At 44.2% G+C, this 20,768-nt stretch overlaps 1 protein-coding gene across 4 annotated transcripts in view; it reads left to right on the forward strand.

The window, feature by feature from the left end:
- Positions 1–20,768, forward strand: part of LOC115784109 (protein jagged-1a-like) — a 77,528-nt gene that overhangs the window by 33,712 nt on the left and 23,048 nt on the right. For all 4 annotated transcript variants that reach the window (XM_030735213.1, XM_030735223.1, XM_030735205.1 and 1 more), the window contains 6 exons: positions 11,665–11,838; positions 13,019–13,169; positions 14,058–14,222; positions 14,312–14,425; positions 14,512–14,625; positions 20,618–20,731. In XM_030735213.1, coding sequence (XP_030591073.1) covers positions 11,665–11,838; positions 13,019–13,169; positions 14,058–14,222; positions 14,312–14,425; positions 14,512–14,625; positions 20,618–20,731 — 832 coding nt within the window. The remainder of the gene's footprint in view (positions 1–11,664; positions 11,839–13,018; positions 13,170–14,057; positions 14,223–14,311; positions 14,426–14,511; positions 14,626–20,617; positions 20,732–20,768) is intronic.

Here is a 20,768-nt window from a genome sequence, read left to right on the forward strand (position 1 = left end):
GCTGATTGCTGTTTTCTTTGTTTGGGCCTTCCTGTCCCTTACTGAACTGACAGCATACCACACCGTGATGCAGTATTATTAGAAAGTCTGCAGCATGTTTACCACCAGATGGCATTTCTTTAAAAGTCTTAAAAAGCACAGCCTCTGCTGAGCCTTGCCAACCACCACGGATGTGTTGGTAGACCATATTAGGTTGTTAGTCACACGGACCTCAAGAAACGTGAAAGAGGGGACTCTCTCCACACAGACACGTCTATCTGCAGTGGGGTGTGGTCTACACTCTTCTTCCTCCAGTCCATCACCATTTTCTTGGTTTTGCTGGTGTTCAGCAGACAGTTATTTACTGAACACCAGGCTACAGGCTTCTGGACCTTGTCCCTGTACACTCTCTCATCACTGCCGGAGATGAGACCCACCACCATTTGCAAATTTGACTACAATGGTTTGAATGGTGATGGGGGACGCAGTCATATGTGTATAAAGCATAGAGGAAGGAGCTTAGCACACAGCCCTGGGGGGAGCCAGTTCTGAGTGCTCGGGGGGAAGATATGGAGTACCCAACGTCACTGTCTGTGGCTGGTCAATTCAATTCAATTCAATTCAATTTTATTTATATAGCGCCAAATCACAACAAACTGTCGCCTCAAGGCGCTTTGTATTGTGGGTAAAGACCCTACAATAATACAGAGAAAACCCAACAATCAAAACGACCCCCTATGAGCAGCACTTGGCGACAGTGGAAAGGAAAAACTCCCTTTTAACAGGAAGAAACCTCCAGCAGAACCAGGCTCAGGGAGGGGGGGTCATCTGCTGCGACCGGTTGGGCTGAGGGGAGAGAAAGACATGCTGTGGAAGAGAGCCAGAGATTAATATCAATTAATGATTAAATGCAGAGTGGAGTATAAACAAAGTAAATAAGGTGAATGAAAAGAAACAGTGCATTATGGGAACCCCCCAGCAGCCTAGGCCTATAGCAGCATAACTAAGTGATGGTTCAGGGTCACCTGATCCAGCCCTAACTATAAGCTTGATCATAAAGTTTTAAGCCTAATCTTAAAAATAGAGAGGGTGTCTGTCTCCCGAATCCAAGCTGGAAGCTGGTTCCACAGAAGAGGCGCCTGAAAGCTGAAGGCTCTGCCTCCCATTCTACTCTTAAGTATCCTAGGAACCACAAGTAAGCCAGCAGTCTGAGAGCGAAGTGCTCTATTGGGGTGATATGGGACTATGAGGTCTTTGAGATAAGATGGGGACTGATTATTCAAGACCTTGTAGGTGAGGAGAAGAATTTTAAATTCTATTCTAGATTTAACAGGGAGCCAATGAAGAGAAGCCAATATGGGAGAAATCTGCTCTCTCTTTCTAGTCCCTGTCAGTACTCTAGCTGCAGCATTTTGGATCAGCTGAAGGCTTTTCAGGGAGCTTTTAGGACAGCCTGATAATAATGAATTACAATAGTCCACCCTAGAAGTAATAAATGCATGAATTAGCTTTTCAGCATCACTCTGAGAAAGGATGTTTCTAATTTTAGAAATACTGCGCAAATGCAAAAAAGCGGTCCTACATATTTGTTTAATATGTGCATTGAAGGACATATCCTGGTCAAAAATGACTCCAAGATTTCTCACAGTGTTACTGGAGGCCAAAGTAATGCCATCCAGAGTAAGTATCTGGTCTGACACCATGTTTCTAAGATTTGTGGGGCCGAATACAAGAATTTCAGTTTGATCTGAATTTAGAAGCAGGAAATTAGAGGTCATCCAGGCCTTAATGTCTTTAAGACATTCCTGCAGTTTAACTAATTGATGTGTGTCATCTGGCTTCATTGATAGGTAAAGCTGAGTATCATCTGCATAACAATGAAAATTGATGCAGTGCTTTCTAATAATACTGCCTAAGGGAAGCATGTATAATGTAATTAGAATTGGTCCTAGCACTGAACCCTGTGGAACTCCATAATTAACCTTAGTGTGTGAAGAAGACTCCCCATTTACATGAACAAATTGGAGTCTATGAGATAAATATGACACAAACCACTGCAGTGCAGTACCTTTAATACCTATAGTATGCTCTAATCTCTGTAATAAAATGTTATGGTCAACAGTAGGGCTGCATAAAACGATTATTTTAGTAATCGAGTATTCTATCGATTATTCCAGCGATTAATCGAGTAATCGGATAAGAAATACTTTTTTTTATTAACAGTTTATCTGCATATTTTAACTTCCGTAATGCAGTTTCTCGCCATGTGAACAAACAGCGGTGAATGGAGCAGCTACAAAGTTCTCTTTTCTTCACCTTAACACTTGCTGATCAGGTGCTTGATGAAGGACCTCCAGCTGTTTCACAGATTTAATGGTGGTTACTAAAAGAAAAAGCTGCTGTTTTGGACGCTGGAAAAACGTTTCCTTTTTCACTACTTGAGCTCACCGTCACAGCTTCGTCTCTTTGCGCTTGCGCAGTTAAAACCGCTGCCTGCTATGAGTGTTTTGAAAAACTAGTGGCTGCGGGAGCCATGGCGCATGTGTGAGTAATGGTGTAATGCTTTGTATTCACAAGCATTCTCGAAAATACGTTTCTACTGCAGGTCTATATTTAGTCACTAATAAGGGATTAAAGTATAAAAAATATTTTGAAGGAGCCCCTCGGTCCTGGGGGGCGGGCCTTCCGGTACCGAACCATCGCTAGTGCTAATGGCCCGTGCTCGCTAGCAAACCAGTTCTGGTAGCTACAGCTGAAGTAAAGACAAAAATAACAGCTGAAATTCTCAGCGAGCACAACACACACAGACACACAGAGAGCAGTGGAGGCGTGGAAATGCATGTCAGCGACAGTTGCCACCCGTCCCGTAAAGTACGGAACACGGCATGTTACGGAGCCGTATTCCACGGAGTCCCGTAACATACGGGGTTCTGTATTTTACAGACAGGTGGCAACTCTAGTGATGATCCACTCTGTGTTAAATGAAATCCATCGCAGAGACGGAGAGCTTTTTAGAATGTGTGCTTGTGTATACGTGAGTGATTCACACTCCAGTCCAGTAGGTGGCGGTAATGCAGTTCTATGTTGGTTTGCCAGCCCCCAATAAACCCACAAAAAAACGTCAGCACTAATGCTGCTAATGCTAGTGAGGAGCGCCGCTTACACCGAGACAGCTGAGCGCTGCAGAGTTTAAACGAAGCATCGACACAGTAAATTTGTGTCGATACATTTTTAGAATCGATTTAATCGAGTTAATCGATGAATCGTTGCAGCCCTAGTCAACAGTATCAAAGCTGCACTGAGGTCCAACAGGACAAGTACAGAGATGAGTCCACTGTCAGAGGCTCTAAGAAGATCACTGGTAACCTTCACTAATGCTGTTTCTGTACTGTGATGAATTCTGAAACCTGACTGAAACTCTTCAAATAAACCGTTCCTCTGCAGATGATCAGTGAGCTGTTTTACAACTACTCTTTCAAGAGTCTTTGAGAGAAAAGGAACGTTGGAGATTGGCCTATAATTAGCTAAGACAGCTGGGTCAAGTGATGGCTTTTTAAGCAGAGGTTTAATTACAGCCACCTTGAAGGTCTGTGGTACATAGCCAACTAATAAAGACTGATTGATCATTTTTAAGATTGAAGCATCAATAATTGGAAAGACTTCTTTGAACAGTCTAGTAGGAATGGGATCTAACAAACATGTTGCTGGTTTGGAGGAAGTAACTATTGAAGTTAACTCAGAAAGATAAGATAAGATAGTGTTTATTTGTCACATGCACAGTTATACACAGTACAATGCACAGTGAAATGTATTTTGTACCTGCAACCATATATACACACACATATAAATAAGAAGAATAAAAATTAAAAAAAGTAATTCACACTATACATTATACTCTATATACTATACACTATACACACTTTTATAAATTATAATATTTACATTGTGCAATAATGGTCCAGTTAGGGCTCAGAGTTGAGCAGACGGATGGCTTGTGGGTAAAAACTCTTCTTCAACCTTTCAGTCTTAGCCCTCAGGCAGCGGTAACGCCGGCCTGATGGGAGCAGGGAGAAGAGAGAGTGTCCGGGGTGGCTGGGCTGTTTTAGGATCTTCATGGCCCTCAGCCTGCACTGCTTGGTGTAAATGTCCTGCAGGTTGGGGAGGGTGGTTCTGATGGTCCGTTCAGCTGAACGAACCACCCTTTTTAGGGCCATGAAGTCCTGCTTGGTGCAGTTTCCCATCCAGGTGGTGATGCTCCCACGCATGATTCTCTCGATGGTGCAGGTGTAAAAGTTCCTGAGCACCTTGAGTGGGAGCTTGAAGTCTCTCAGCCGCCTGAGGAGGTAGAGACGCTGTCTGGCCTTCTTCACAGTGATGTTTATGTGATGAGTCCAGGACAGGTCCTGTGAGATGGTCACTCCCAGGTATTTGAAAGTGTCCACTCTTTCCACCTCAGCACCACTGATGACAAGTGGATGGTAGTCCCTCTGCTGCTTCCTGCTGAAGTCCACGATCAGTTCCTTTGTTTTGCTGACGTTGAGCAGGAGGTGGTTCTCCTGGCACCAGTTCTCCAGGCGGGAGACCTCTCTCCTGTAGGCTGTCTCCTCATTGTGAGAGATTAGTCCCACAAACAGCAGTGTCATCAGCAAACTTGATGATGACGTTGGACTCTGACGTGGCCTCGCAGTCATGGGTGTACAGTGAGTACAGCAGAGGGCTGAGCACACAGCCTTGGGGGGATCCAGTGTTGAGGGTGAGGGAGGATGAGGTGAGGTGACCCACTCGTACCACCTGTGGTCTGCTGGTCAGGAAGCTGTGAACCCACCTGCACAGGGATGGGCCCAGGCCCAGGTCCAGCAGCTTAGAGACCAGCCTGGAGGGAACTATGGTGTTGAATGCTGAGCTGTAATCTACAAACAGCACTCTCACATAGTTCCCCTTACCAGTGTCTATGTGTGAAAGGGTCTTGTGGAGGAGGAAGGATATGGCGTCATCTGTGGATCTGTCTGGCCGGTATGCAAACTGTAGTGGGTCGAGGGTGGTGGGCAGTGAGGAGGTGATGAATGTCTTGATGAGTCTCTCAAAACACTTCATCACCACAGAGGTGAGCGCTATGGGCCTGAAGTCATTGGGGCTGCTGGGGTGTGGTTTCTTTGGGACAGGGACTATGATGGACTTTTTAAAGCAGGTGGGAATCACACACAGTTTCAGTGAGAGGTTGAATATCAGTGTAAACACAGGTGCCAGCTGGTCAGCGCAGGTCTTAAGGACACGTCCACTAATACCGTCTGGTCCAGCCGCTTTCCTGGTGTTTACACGTCTAAACGCCCTCCTCACGTCGCGCTCCGTCACAGTGAGTGTCTCCGCCCCTCCGGCCGGGAGCGCAGCGGGCTGTCGGCTTCCCGACTCAAAGCGCGCAAAGAAGTTGTTGAGTTCATCAGCCAGAGAAGCGTCGGCACTCACCGGGTGTGTGTGTGGTGCTTTGTAGTCCGTGATGGTGCGTAGTCCCTGCCACAGTCCCCTGGGGTCAGACTGTTGTAGTTGCTGTTCCAGTCTGCGGCCGTAGCGATGTTTTGCCTCTTTCACCGCTCTGCGGACGTTGTATGATGCAACCTCAACTGGATCAACTGGAGCAAAAGAGTCTAAACAAATACCAGCAGTGCTGAAAGCAGCTGAACATGAAGAATAATCTTTGAGATGGTTATGAATAATTTTTTCTCTAATGTCTAAAATTTTATTTGTAAAGAAATCCATGAAGTCACTACTAGTTAACGTGAAAGGAATACTCGGCTCTACAGAGCTCTGACTCTTTGTCAGCCTGGCTACAGTGCTGAAAACAAACCTGGGGTTGTTCTTATTTTCTTCAATTAATGATGAATAGTAAGATGTCCTAGCTTTACGGAGGGCTTTTTTATAGAGCAACAAACTCTTTTTCCAGGCTAAATGAGCATCTTCTAATTTAGTGAGACGCCATTCCCTCTCCAGTTTTCGGGTTATCTGCTTTAAGCTGTGCGTTTGTGAATTATACCACGGAGTCAGGCACTTCTGATTTGAAGCTTTCCTTTTCAGAGGAGCCACAGTATCCAAAGTTATACGCAGTGAGGATGTAAAACTATTGACGAGATAATCGACCTCACTGGGAGCAGAGTTTAGGTAGCTGCTCTGCACTGTGTTGGCACATGGCACTGAAGAGCATAACAATGAAGGAATTAGATCCTTAAACTTAGTTACAGCACTTTCAGAAAGACTTCTACTGTAATAAAACTTATTCCCCACTGCTGTGTAATCCATTAAAGTAAATGTAAATGTTACTAAGAAATGATCAGACAGGAGGGGGCTTTCAGGGAATACTGTTAAGTCTTCAGTTTCTATGCCATTTGTTAGGACAAGATCCAGAGTATGATTAAAGTGGTGGGTGGGCTCCTTTACATTTTGAGAGAAGCCAATTGAATCTAACAATAGATTAAATGCAGTGTTGAGGCTGTCATTCTCAGCATCTACATGGATGTTAAAATCACCCACTATAATGATTTTATTTGAACTGAGCACTAAATCAGATAAAAAGTCTGAGAAATCAGACAGAAACTCTGAGTAAGGACCAGGTGGACGATAGATAATAACAAATAAAACATGTTTTTGATTTTCCCAATTAGGATGGACAAGACTAAGAGTCAGGCTTTCAAAAGAATGAAAACTTTGTCTGGGTCTTTGATTAATTAATAAGCTGGAATTGAAGATTGCTGCTACTCCTCCTCTTCGACCTGTGCTTTGAGCATTCTGACAGTTACAGTGACTCGGGGGTGTTGATTCATTTAAACTAACATATTCATACCAGGTTTCTGTAAGGCAGAATAAATCAATACGTTGATCAATTATTAAATCATTTATTAATAGGGACTTGGAAGAGAGAGACCTAATGTTTAACAATCCACATTTAATTGTTTTATTTTTTGGTGCAGTTGATGAAGCTGTATTATTTATTGTTTTTGAATTTTTATGCTTAAATAGCTTTTTGCTAATTTTAGCTTTGTTTTTTGGTGGTCTGGGAGCAGGCACCGACTCTATGGGGATGGGGTTTTGGGGGGATGGCAGGAGGAGAGAAGCTGCAGAGAGGCGTGTAAGACTGCAACTCTGCTTCCTGGTCTCAACCCTGGGTAGTCAGGTTTTAGGGTTAATAAAGAGCCAGTCCGTTTATAGGAACATCAGTTTGAGGCTGCAGCCTGATTGGTTAGCCTGTGATGCCAACTTCTGATTTGCTGAGCATTGTCTAACATGTTGGTCAGGGATGACTCATGGCTATAAATAGTACAGACCATGACTCATCATTGAGCAATATTAAAGCCATACCTACTGCTCAGCAATATTGCTCAAATGTAAACAACATGGTTTCCTTATGATTATAGTGATGTTATACATAATGCACTGATATCAGCAGATTATGTAGTAATATTCCTGAACACACGAGTATAATATGATGTTAGTACCTTGTAAGTATGAATTATGTCTGGCTTATTCCATCCATCCATCCATTTTCTTCCGCTTATCCGGGGCCGGGTCGCGGGGGCAGAAGCCTAAGCAGAGAAGCCCAGGCTTCCCTCTCCCCAGCCACCTCTTCCAGCTCATCCGGAGGGACCCCAAGGCGTTCCCAGGCCAGCCGAGATACATAATCTCTCCAGCGTGTCCTGGGTCTACCACGGGGCCTCTTCCCGGTGGGACATGCCCGGAACACCTCACCCAGGTGGCGGCCAGGAGGCATCCTAATCAGATCCCCGAGCCACCTCAACTGGCTCCTTTCGATGTGGAGGAGCAGCGGCTCTACTCTGAGCCCCTCCTGGATGGCCGCACTCCTCACCTTATCTCTAAGGGAGAGGCCAGCCACCCTTCGAAGGAAACTCATTTCTGCCGCTTGTATTCGCGATCTTATTCTTTCGGTCACTACCCAAAGCTCGTGACCATAGGTGAGGGTAGGAACGTAGATCGACCGGTAAATCGAGAGCTTCGCTTTTACGCTAAGCTCCCTCTTCACCACGACGGACCGGTGCAGCGTCCGCATCACTGCAGAAGCAGCCCCGATCCGCCTGTCGATCTCCCATTCCCTTCTCCCATCACTCGTGAACAAGACCCCGAGATACTTAAACTCCTCCACTTGAGGCAAGAACTCGTTCCTGAGCCGGAGATGGCACTCCACCCTTTTCCGGCTGAGGACCATGGCCTCAGACTTAGAGGTGCTGATTCTCATGCCAGCCGCTTCACACTCGGCTGCGAACCGTTCCACTGCGAGCTGGAGGCCCCCCCCTGATGAAGCCATCAGAACCGCATCATCTGCAAAAAGCAGAGATGAGACTCTGAGGCCACCAAGGAAGAAGCCTTCCGCCACCTGGCTACGCCTAGAAATTCTGTCCATAAAAATTATGAACAGAATCGGTGACAAAGGGCAGCCCTGACGGAGTCCAACACCCGCAGGAAACAAATCCGACTTATTACCGGCTATACGGACCAAGCTCTCACTGTGGTTGTACAAGGACTGAATGGCCCGCAACAATGGGCCAGACACCCCATACTCCCGCAGAACCTCCCAAAGAACACCCCGAGGAACACGGTCGAATGCCTTCTCCAAGTCCACAAAGCACATGTAGACTGGTTGGGCAAACTCCCACGCACACTCGAATATCCTTGAGAGGATAAAGAGCTGGTCCAGCGTTCCACGACCAGGACGAAAACCGCATTGTTCCTCCTGAATCCGAGGTTCGACTAACGGACGCACCCTCCTTTCCAGCACCCTGGCATAGACCTTACCGGGGAGGCTGAGTAGTGTGATCCCCCGAAAGTTGGAGCACACCCTCCGGTCTCCCTTCTTAAAGATGGGGACCACCACCCCGGTCTGCCAATCCAATGGCACTGCCCCAGATCTCCACGCGATGTTGCAGAGGCGTGTCAACCAAGACAGCCCTACAACATCCAGAGCCTTCAGGAACTCAGGGCGAATCTCGTCCACCCCAGGGGCTCTGCCACCAAGGAGTTGTTTAACTACCTCAGTGACCTCACCCCCAGTGATGGTCAAGTCATCCCCCTCATCCCCAGACTCTGCTTCCACTACAGAAGGCGTGTCAGTGGGATTCAGAAGGTCCTCGAAGTATTTCTTCCACCGTCCGACTATAGCCTCAGTTGAAGTCAGCAGCACCCCCCCCCGCACTATAAACAGTGTGAGTGAAGCACTGCTTTCCCCTCCTGAGTCGCCTGACGGTTTGCCAGAATCGCTTCGATGCCATCCGAACGTCTTTTTCCATAGCCTCACCGAACTCCTCCCACACCCGAGTTTTTGCTTTGGCCACTACCCGAGCTGCATTCCGCTTGGCCTGTCGATACCTGTCAGCTGCCTCCGGAGTCCCACAGGCTAACCAAGCCCGATAGGACTCTTTCTTCAGCTTGATGGCTCCCTTCACCTCTGCTGACCACCATCTGGTTTGGGGGTTACCACCACGACAGGCACCAACCACCTTGCAGCCACAGCTCTGAGCAGCAGCCTCAACAATGGAGGTGCGGAACATGGTCCATTCAGACTCAATGTCCTCAGCTTCCTTCGGACTGCTGTTGAAGTTCTGCCGGAGGTGGGAGTTGAAGATCTCCCGGACTGGGGCTTCTGCCAGGCGTTCCCAGCGCACCCTCACAATACGTTTAGGTGTGCCAGGTCTGTCCAGCATCTTCCCCCGCCACCTGATCCAACTCACCACCAGGTGGTGATCAGTTGACAGCTCAGCTCCTCTCTTCACCCGAGTGTCCAGAACATACGGCCACAGATCTGATGATACGATTACAAAATCGATCATCGACCTGCGACCTAGGGTGTCCTGGTGCCATGTGCACTTATGGACATCCTTGTGTTCGAACACAGTGTTTGTTATGGACAAACTGTAGTTTGCACAGAAGTCCAATAACAAAACACCATTCGGGTTCAGATCGGGCAGGCCGTTCCTCCCAATCACGCCCCTCCAGGTCTCACTGTCATTGCCCACGTGAGCGTTGAAGTCTCCCAGCAAGACTATGGAGTCACCAGATGGAGCACTCTCCAGCACCCCACCCAGCAACTCCAAAAAGGGTGGGTACCCTGAACTGTCATTCGGCGCATAAGCGCAAACAACAGTCAGGACCCGTTCCCCAGCCCGAAGGCGCAGGGAAACTACCCTCTCGTCCACCGGTGAAAACTCCGACGTACAGGCAGCAAGCCGGGGGGATACAAGAATACCCACCCCAGCTCGCCGCCTCTCACCGAGGGCAACTCCAGACTGGAACAGAGTCCAGCCCTTCTCCAGGAGACTGGTTCCAGAGCCCAGGCCATGCGTTGAGGTGAGCCCAACTATATCTAGCTGGTATCTCTCAACCTTACGTACTAGCTCAGGCTCCTTCCCCACCAGAGAGGTGACATTCCATGTCCCAATAGCCAGTTTCGATAGCCGGGGATCGGTCCACCAGGGCCTCCGCCCTCGGCCACCGCCCGACACACACTGCGCCCGACACACACTGCACCCGACCCCTACGACACCTCCTGCGGGTGGTGGGCCTGCAGGAGGGCGGACCCATGTAACCTCTTCGGGCTGCGCCCGGCCAAGCACCACGGGCTAATGCCCGGCCACCAGATGCTCTCCCTCGAGCTCCCTCCCCAGGCCTGGCTCCAGGGTGGGGCCCCGGTAACCCTATCCCGGGCAGGGTAAACTGTTCCCTTGTTTTTTCACTCATAAGGGTCTTCTGAACCGCTCTTTGTCTGGACCCTCACCCAGGACCAGTTTGCCATGGGAGACCCTACCAGGGGGACAAGCCCCCAGACAACATAGCTCCTGGGATCACTGGGACACACAAACCTCTCCACCACGATAAGGTGGCGATTCACGGAGGAGATGTCTGGCTTATTGTTATAGATTATATATTTGTATTATAGATAATATTTGTAGAAATGTTAAAGATAATCACAGAATATTAATGTCTTACAGCATGCTTACAATGGTTTTAATTTAATGAGTATTGCTGATATTGAAAACATATTTTTGCTGGAATAGGTATTAAAGCTTTACTAACCCAGGGGTGACTAAAAGTATTTGGATCAAAGTTTAGAGGAAGTGCCTCCAAATTAGGGGAGAATAGTTTAGCAGAAGGTAATCAGACATCTGCTGAAGGGTTTCTGTTATGAAACGGGGCTGTTGTAAATGGACTAGTTCTTATATAGCGCTTTTCTACTCTAACTGAGCACTCAAAGCTCTTATACAACATGTTTGCATTCACCCATTCATATTCATGCATACAAGCATCTCCATCTGAAGCTAAGCTATGTGCTTACTGTCTACCATTTACACACATTCACACTGCAACGGTTGCGTCGGAGAGCAATTTGAGGTTCAGTTTCTTGCCCAAGGATACTTTGGCACGCAGCCCGGAATCAAATGTTATTTTACTTTATTTTTGTTTTACTTTATTTTTATTTTTGTACAAATGAAAGGAAAGCCAACTGTAGCCAATAAATGAGAGAAATTCCAAGGAAAAAGAGCATTGTAAAGATATAAATGCAATGGCTGCAGGAAGAAAATAAATCTCAAGCCTGATGCATTTCTGAAACATATTCTGAAAACTGGATTAAGGTTGAACATACACGTGAACATCATTCCCAGAAAGTAATTGTGCATCTGTCTTGTTCAGGACCTGGTTAATGGTTACAGGTGTGTGTGCGCTCCGGGTTTCAGCGGGGAACACTGTGAGAAAGATGTGGACGAGTGCGACAGTGGACCGTGCCTTAATGGCGGGCATTGCCATGATGACGTTAATGGCTTCGACTGCCTGTGTCCGCCTGGTTTTTCTGGAGGCCAGTGTCAGGTAAGCTGTTGCTAAGCTTTTTCCATGATTGGTATGTTGGCTTCTGGTTTGGGGAATTTGTGCTGTGATTTGACCAGCATCCACAGGTTTGGGAGGTTTAGTGAAATAGTTTCTAAATCTTAAAAAGAATGGATAATACATTGAAAACAGAGTTATATGCACACAAACAGTTTAATGTTTGTGTTCGGTGCAGGACCACCAGGTTCTGTAACAGTTTTTTTTCCCCACGCCCTTAGACTGCTGAACTCACAACATAAAGGACGTTTTCAAGGATGACTGAGCCTTATGCCATCTGCGCATTAACTACCTCCCCTATATTTATGTTTAAGAACAATTTGTTTTTTTCTCTCATTCACTAGCCACTTTATTTATATTTATTCATGCTGTTATTTATATTATGCTGTTATATATATATATATATATATATATATATATATATATATATATATATATATATATATATATATATATACACACATGTATTTAGATAGGCAGATGTGTATTTATGTATTTATCCTATAAACCTATACTTAATATTCCTGGTGCTACATCTTTACATTTTTAGATATTTACATACTTTTTGTTTATTCGGCAATGCCATCTATGATATTATGTAAACTTTTACATTTATGCTGGTATATATTTTATTGTTATATTTTTTTTATATCTCTGTGCGAGCTAAATGCAATGAAATTTCGTTCTGCGTACATTTGGGTGTATAATGAATGACAATAAAGGTTGTCTTTCTTTCTTTCTTTCTTTCTTTCTTTCTTTCTTTCTTTCTTTCTTTCTTTCTTTCTTTCTTTCTTTCTTTCTTTCTTCTTTCTTCTTTCTTTCTTTCTTTCTTTCTTTCTTTCTTTCTTTCTTTCTTTCTTTCTTTCTTTCTTTCTTTCTTTCTTTCTTTCTTTCTTTCTTAATGGCATTGTAGCACTCTCAATCTCTTAATTCAGTTCAGGACAGTTTTAAAAACTACATCTTGTCTCATTGGCTTTGAACTCTATTGGAACAAAATAAATGTCACTGATCTGACTCCTGCACCTCTTCTACAAGTCTGCTGTTATATTTTGTTCAGGTGGTCATTGTGCGTTTTTGTCTGAAGGTGGGTTCCAGGTAGATGTGTATTTCACAGGTGTTAAAGAAACAGGAAGCCTAATTCTTCACTTGCTCTCTTTTTGTGCAGTCGGATATCGATTATTGCCTGCACAGTCCATGTCAAAATGGTGGGAAATGTTTCAACCTGGCAGCCAGCTACGTCTGTAAATGTCCTGAAGACTACGAGGGCAAGAACTGTTCCCAGCTGAAGGACCACTGCCGCACAGCCCCCTGCAAAGGTTCATATTAAGTGTTTGGTCACTCCTCATATCTTTTAATGTCGGGATGGGTAAGTCATTGGATTTTAATTTCAATTCTGATTTTAGCTTTAAATGATAATGAAAATAAGATAATGCAAAGCTCTTGCTTCATCTTGTGTCCTAAATAAAATGAACCCTTTCCTTTATAGCGGGGGTTCTTTATAGCGGGGGTTCTTTTGCCCAGATTTAAAGACCAAGATCTATTTAGGAGTAGTAAATGAATCTGGGGAAGCTCTTTAAAGGTTTCCTGCAAGTGCATATGGGTATTTCTCCCGTTTTGCTTTCAGCAACATGCGACTCAGGTGTCTCTTGTTTGTCTACTTCAAGAAGTCTGCTGGGAGACACAAGTCTGCTGCAGCCTGGCCTTTTGTTGCCCTCATGTATCCCTGAGGTGGAGGGTGCAATTAATTTAATGAATTAATTTTTTTCATGGGAAATTATTTCATTATTTATTCTTTTTAAGTTCAATAAATACACGGCAATGTTTAAGTTACTAAATGGTGTGGCCCTGATATCGCTGTTGATTTGACTGCTTGTACACTTTATACCACCAAAATCTATTTAATTAGAATTTTGAGTGGTTGTTACAGTGTTCGTAATCCTGATGAACCCTGACTGATGAGCAGCAGCCCCTTACAGAGTCTACCGTATCCTGTGAAACAATAAAATGTTATATAATTAAGCTCTAAATTTAAAATCTAATTTGATCAAATCACATGTATCCAGTTTTTTGTATTGCTACAGAAAACTGTAATATTTTCCCATCCATGTTCCTCGTCCCAGAAAATGTCCTCGTAATGTCTTTTTGTCACTTTTAGGCCATTTCCTGTCACCTCTTACATTACTGTATTTTCAAACTTCTCTCAGTGATTGACAGCTGCACAGTGGAAGTGACAGCCAACAGCACACCGGCCGGGATGCGTTTGATTTCATCCAGTGTGTGTGGCCCACATGGCCGTTGTCGGAGTCATGCTGGAGGACAGTTTAGCTGTGAATGTGAGCGAGGATTCACAGGGACCTACTGCCACGAGAGTGAGTCCATCTTCTAATTCAATAAATTAAATCTAAAATAGAAATATAATCACAATAAATTATAATAATGTTTTTCTCTTTTTTCTTAGATATAAATGATTGTGAGAGTTCCCCTTGTCTAAACGGAGGAACTTGTATAGACAAAGTTGATCAGTATCAGTGTATCTGTGCTGAAGGCTGGGAAGGACCCAGCTGCCAAAACAGTGAGTGCACCCTGTTCTTCCTCTCTCTTCATCGTCAGCCATTTCAATATTCAAGAATTTTGAATATTTTGTTCGTGTCCTCACAGATGTTGATGACTGCATCTCTGAACCCTGTCAGAATCAGGGTGTCTGTCGAGATCTGATCAACGACTTCCACTGCGACTGCTGCAACGGCTGGAAAGGAAAGACCTGTAACTCACGTAAGTGCTGCACACGTGTGTCTGTGTGACTCAAGGCAAGCTGTGAGTCTTCATTTGGATCTGTGATTGGAGTCATTTCTAAACGATCTAATGTTTTCCTTTTTCTTTCTATGCTCCGACTTTATCGTCAATAAATCTTCCTCTTTCCTTTTTAGGGCCCGAGCTCAACCTGTGCAAAGGCCCTGTTGTAAATGCTTTGTACATTTAGGCAAATGCTTTTCTGAGGGCATAACATGCTCAAAAACTCATGAAATTTTGCACACGTCAGATCTGGTGAAAATGTAAGTATTTTAATGGTTTCAGGCCCTTTCAAAATGGCTCTACAGCGCCATCTTTAGTTCAATTCCCACTGCTGTGTTTCACGTACATGTATGAAATTTGGTACACATATGTAACATGTCCAGACGAACAAAAAGGACCACAGGGTACAATGGCCTAAACCCAACAGGAAGTCCGCCATTTTGAATCAAATGGCTGATTTTAGCCATCTCCTGCCCTCATACTCTCTCTAATAACTCAGAGGTTTTGGATGTTAACTTCATATTTGTTTTCTCTTATTTACACACCAGGGGGAATCTAAATTTCAAAAATGGTGAGTTTTCACCAGAGGGCGTGGCCGTGACACCGCAGAGAATTTCAATCATTTACCAGGAAATTTTGATTGGCTGTCATTCAAACCTGCATTATCCAATCTAGATCAAACTTCTGCAGTAGGATGATGGTCCGCCCCTGAACCCATACATATGATAATATTTACTGACAGTCGCAGCGCCACCTAGTGGGAGCAGGAAATGTCATGTTTTACACTTTGAGGTACAGCTCCAAGGTGGTTGAGCCGAACCATCTCAAATTTCCTCTGAAAAGCCTTAATGAGTTGGCCGTACACTCTTTTCAAATCTGTGAGTTTTCGCCAAAGGGCGTGACCCTGGCAGGATGGCAACATTCGGTGTTTCGCTATGAACACAAAAAGGGCATTAACTCAAAGCCAACTTGCCCAATCTGCCTCAAACATTAGTAGTTTGATTAACCTCGTGCCCTGAACACAATGATATGCATAAAGTCCCTAAACGTTACCGCCACCTAGTGGGACCTGGAAATATCATGAAATACCATGTTTTTTGCGTAGCCCCGGACCTACATTTTATCTACATATCTGAAATTGTGCAGGCTCATGTAACATCCTAAGACGTAAAAAAAGGTGTCTCCTGGACCCAAACCCGAAACCCTACAGGAAGTCAGCCATCTTCAATTGAAGGTGTCAATTTTTGCCATTTCCAGGCCTGCTATTTGAATCAACTCCTCCTAGGGCATTTGACCCAGTGGGACCAAAATGGCAAGGTTTTACAAAATACTCAATGGCCTTGTCACACCAGGCCGTAGAATTTGGCCTACATTTTTCTCCCTTGCCACAACATTGTTTGTGCACTCATTTCCACATGCCTTGCCTGATCAAGCTTAAAATGTAATCACTCATGTACATACCCAGGCTGAACCCACAACTATGGATTCAAGTCTATAGATGCAAGAGCGCCCCCTACAGAAGCAAATGAAAATTTGTATTGCGTCCACAAAATTAATTTCTCTAAAATGTATGAAAATTTGTTTCAACATTCTTGACATCATCCCGATCAAAAAAGTCAATCAGACCCATGCCCTGTTTTGCACGTTGGAGCCATGACCACCCCCCAAATATTCCATTTGGTCTATGTGGAGCGCAAAAGATATCTTTTCCCATACAAGAATTAAACTTTCTACAGACCTTCTGTACACCATCACAATCAAAAGACCTCCGGGTGCGCCACGGGTCAACGAGCGCCATGGATCGACGTGCGCCACGGGTGCGAGGGCCCGATCATCACCGCTTGCGGTTAGAATTTAAAATTGTACTTGATTGAATAATAAAAAATAAAATAACTTTATTGATCCCAGAAGTAAATTCATGTGTCTGACAGCTCATCTGCTGTTTGTCTGAGAGTTGATACCTGATGACTGTGGTCTTCCAGTACTGATGTTCTTTGTTCCATAAAGATGTTATAAAGTGGCTGATCAGAGTTGTTCAGGAAGGCTTTTAATGTCTCTGGTGTGCATTTTTTTCTACCACTTCTCCCAGTGTGTCCAGTCTGGCTCCAGTTGCAGAGCCAGCTTTCGTTACTAGTTTGCATCCTTGTTTCTGGTGCTGCCCCCAGCAGACTGCAGCATAGAAAAGCACACTTGCTCCATAAACTGATAGAACATCTTCTTCATCATTCAAGTATTTCTGGATGTGGCCAGACTCAGACTTGTATTTGCTGTCTGCTGTATACAACGTGAAAAGGAGCCAGGACAGTCCCCTGTGGAGCCCCACACGCATCTTTGTGAGCTTCTCTTTGAGGGTATTTGGTTGGATGGTATTGAAAGCACTTGAAAAATCAACATAACTCTCACATAAGTGCTGGATTCCTCCAGAAGAGCGAGGGCTCGGTGAAGCAGGTAGAGGACAGCATCATTTACTCTGATGTGGTGTTTGTATGCAAACTGCAGGGGATCAAGTTTGTCTTTGACCTCAAGTCTCAGTAAGTATAGAATCAGCTGTTCCAAGGTTTTCATGATGTGCAATGTAAGGCCCACTGCTCTGTAGTCATTTAGGTCAGCTGGACACTTTATTTTTGGTACCGGTACAATACAGGATGTCTTCTACAGTGCTGGCACCGCCCAGCTGTAGACTCAGATTAAAGATCCTGTGGAGAGGTTGACACAATTGGGAAGCACAGTCCTTAAGCAGCCTTGGACACACACCATCAGGGCCAGCAGCCTTCCCAGAGCATAGTCTTCCTAGCTCCAATCTGACCCCTGTCTCTGTGACAGACAAGGGTGGAGGAACAGGTGTGAGGGGGAAGTATCTGCTGTTGTATCCAGAGATGGTGTTGATTCATGTCTAATAAAGAGCCACTTTGTGCTTTAACTTTGTGTAATAAAGTATATTTTCTGGGAGCTATGGATGGTGTCACCAATAGATTTTGGTCTTAGCACCAGGTCGTTTCCTTATATTATGAATAGTTGAATGTAATTCAGAGGTGGGAAGTAATGAAGTACAAATACATTGCTACTGTACTTAAGTAGAATTTTCAGGCATCTGTACTTTTACTCCCTACATCTTACACAAATATCTGTACTTTGTACTCCTGTCATTTTCAGAACAGGCTGTTTGAGGGAAGTTCTTATTTCCCATCACTGCATGTTTTCACACACCAAACTGTTCTGAGCCTAAATGGAGGAACAATAACACAGAAAAGATAATCATGGTGTGTCCATCACCAGACTTAGATGATCCATTCAGGGGTTAAAGTGGGCCAGAACAATCCAGAACGGCCTTTTTGGTGCAGATGTCCATAAGTGGTCGTGGTACTTCAGCATCTAGCTAGTGCTACAGAAGAAGAGGGTAAAGGAGTAACATATTTTAAGTGGAGGTAATTTCAAATGCAGCGTTTCTATCAGCTTGACAAATGTCAGCAAACACACAAACTGCAATTTGTCACACAGTGTGTCTGTGAGCTGAAAGTCCAGTTGCTGTTTCCCAGAATGAAAGAGAAGTTCACTCAGAGAGAGAGATGGAAGAAAGAGGAAGCAGAGAGGTTTGAATTAAAGGGAAAGACTCCTCGGGGACGTCTGATTACCTGGAAATTTAAAGCTAACATGTAATGCCCTCATTTTTAAATCAGATCTTGGATTTGTGTATGATCTGAAGTTATAATTTTTCATTTTGTGAAACATCCTGCAAAACAAACTGAGGTACACAAACTTTGTATTATTCAAAGGTTGCATGAAAATACTGCAGTTTAGTGCAGGATAAACAGGTCAGTTTGCAGTACTGTGGTGAGTTTACAGTAAAGCTCTGTGTTGGACTGGTGCAGAGCAGCTGTGGTGAGCAGCAGAGATGATGCTGAGATTCACCTTTATACCAGCTGTATGCTGTCAGTATAAAGAGTTAGTGTCAGTGTAGGGGATGAAATCAGCCAAGATAGTTTGTGAAAAACCTCAGTGCAGCTTTTGATACTGTTGACCATAACATTTTATTACAGAGATTAGAGCTTGCTATAGGTATTAATGGTACTGCACTGCAGTGGTTTGAATCATATTTATCTCAAAGACTCATAGGGAGTCTTCTTCACACACTAAGGTTAATTATGGAGTTCCACAGGGTTCTGTGCTAGGACCAATTTTATTTACATTATACATGCTTCCCTTAGGCAGTATTATTAGAAAGCACTGCATCAATTTTCATTGTTATGCAGATGATACTCAGCTTTACCTATCAATGAAGCCAGATGACACACATCAATTAATTAAACTGCAGGAATGTCTTAAAGACATTAAGGCCTGGATGACCTCTAATTTCCTGCTTCTAAATTCAGATAAAACTGTTCTCGGCCCCACAAATCTTAGAAACATGGTGTCTAACCAGATACTTACTCTGGATGGCATTACTTTGGGCTCCAGTAACACTGTGAGAAATCTGAGAAGAAGTCATTTTTGACCAGGATATGTCCTTCAATGCACATATTAAACAAATATGTAGGACCGCTTTTTTGCATTTGCGCAATATTTCTAAAATTAGAAACATGATCCTGAAAAGCTAATTCATGCATTTATTACTTCTAGGGTGGACTATTGTAATTCATTATTATCAGGCTGTCCTAAAAGCTCCCTGAAAAGCCTTCAGCTGATCCAAAATGCTGCAGCTAGAGTACTGACAGGGACTAGAAAGAGAGAGCAGATTTCTCCCATATTGGCTTCTCTTCATTGGCTCCCTGTTAAATCTAGAATAGAATTTAAAATCCTTCTCCTCACATACAAGGTCTTGAATAATCAGGCACCATCTTATCTCAAAGACCTCATAGTACCATATCACCCCAACAGAGCACTTCGCTCTCAGACTGCTGGCTTACTTGTGGTTCCTAGGATACTTAAGAGTAGAATGGGAGGCAGAGCCTTCAGCTTTCAGGCCCCTCTTCTGTGGAACCAGCTTCCAGCTTGGATTCGGGAGACAGACACCCTCTCTATTTTTAAGATTAGGCTTAAAACTTTCCTTTTTGATCAAGCTTATAGTTAGGGCTGGATCAGGTGACCCTGAACCCTCCCTTAGTTATGCTGCTATAGGCCTAGTCTGCTGGAGGGTTCCCATAATGCACTGTTTCTTCTCATTCACCTTATTTACTTTGTTTATACTCCACTCTGCATTTAATCATTAATTGATATTAATCTCTGGCTCTCTTCCACAGCATGTCTTTCTCTCCCCTCAGCCCAACCGGTCGCGGCAGATGACTGCCCCTCCCTGAGCCTGGTTCTGCTGGAGGTTTCTTCCTGTTAAAAGGGAGTTTTTCCTTTCCACTGTCGCCAAGTGCTGCTCATAGGGGGTCGTTTTGACTGTTGGGTTTTCTCTGTATTATTGTAGGGTCTTTACCCACAATACAAAGCGCCTTGAGGCGACTGTTTGTTGTGATTTGGCGCTATATAAATAAAATTAAATTGAATTGAAAAATCTGCTTCCATCTTGTTGAATTCAGTTGCGCAAATCCACACCGAGGAGCAGGAGGTCAGCTGATCAGCTGAGTTTCATCATGCTGAGGCACTGAAATGATGTTAGGGCTTTAACCCCTGACTGTGCTCATTTTTCTGTTTAGGTTAGGTGGCAAAGTAAAAAAAAGTTTATATTCTCATGTCTGTTATTATTTACTATATTAATTTAGCATGAGGTTCAGTGAGCTTTACACAAAAAAGCTGGAAGAAACATCCTTCAAAGAGCTACTTTTCGAGTATATTTCAGAGTACTTTTTTCACTTTTACCTGAGTAAAGAGTAACCAGTACTTCATCTTCTGCTAGAGTATTTTTAACACAAGTATCTGTACTCCTTGTGTCGTTTTTAAAAATGTAACGTATGCAGCATCTGTCCAGGGATCTAGCCTGATGTGCACTGATTGAACGTCATCTAATTGAAGCTGTTTGTACTTTCAGGAGAGAGTCAGTGTGATGAGACAACATGCAGCAATGGAGGAACTTGCTCTGATGAAGGAGATACTTTCAGGTGTCTTTGTGCTGCAGGCTGGGAAGGATCCACCTGTAACATTGGTCAGTATAACAGCATAGATCTTCCTTAACATGTTTC

This window comes from Archocentrus centrarchus, chromosome 1 (genome assembly GCF_007364275.1).
Source record: "Archocentrus centrarchus isolate MPI-CPG fArcCen1 chromosome 1, fArcCen1, whole genome shotgun sequence".
NCBI lineage: Eukaryota > Metazoa > Chordata > Actinopteri > Cichliformes > Cichlidae > Archocentrus > Archocentrus centrarchus.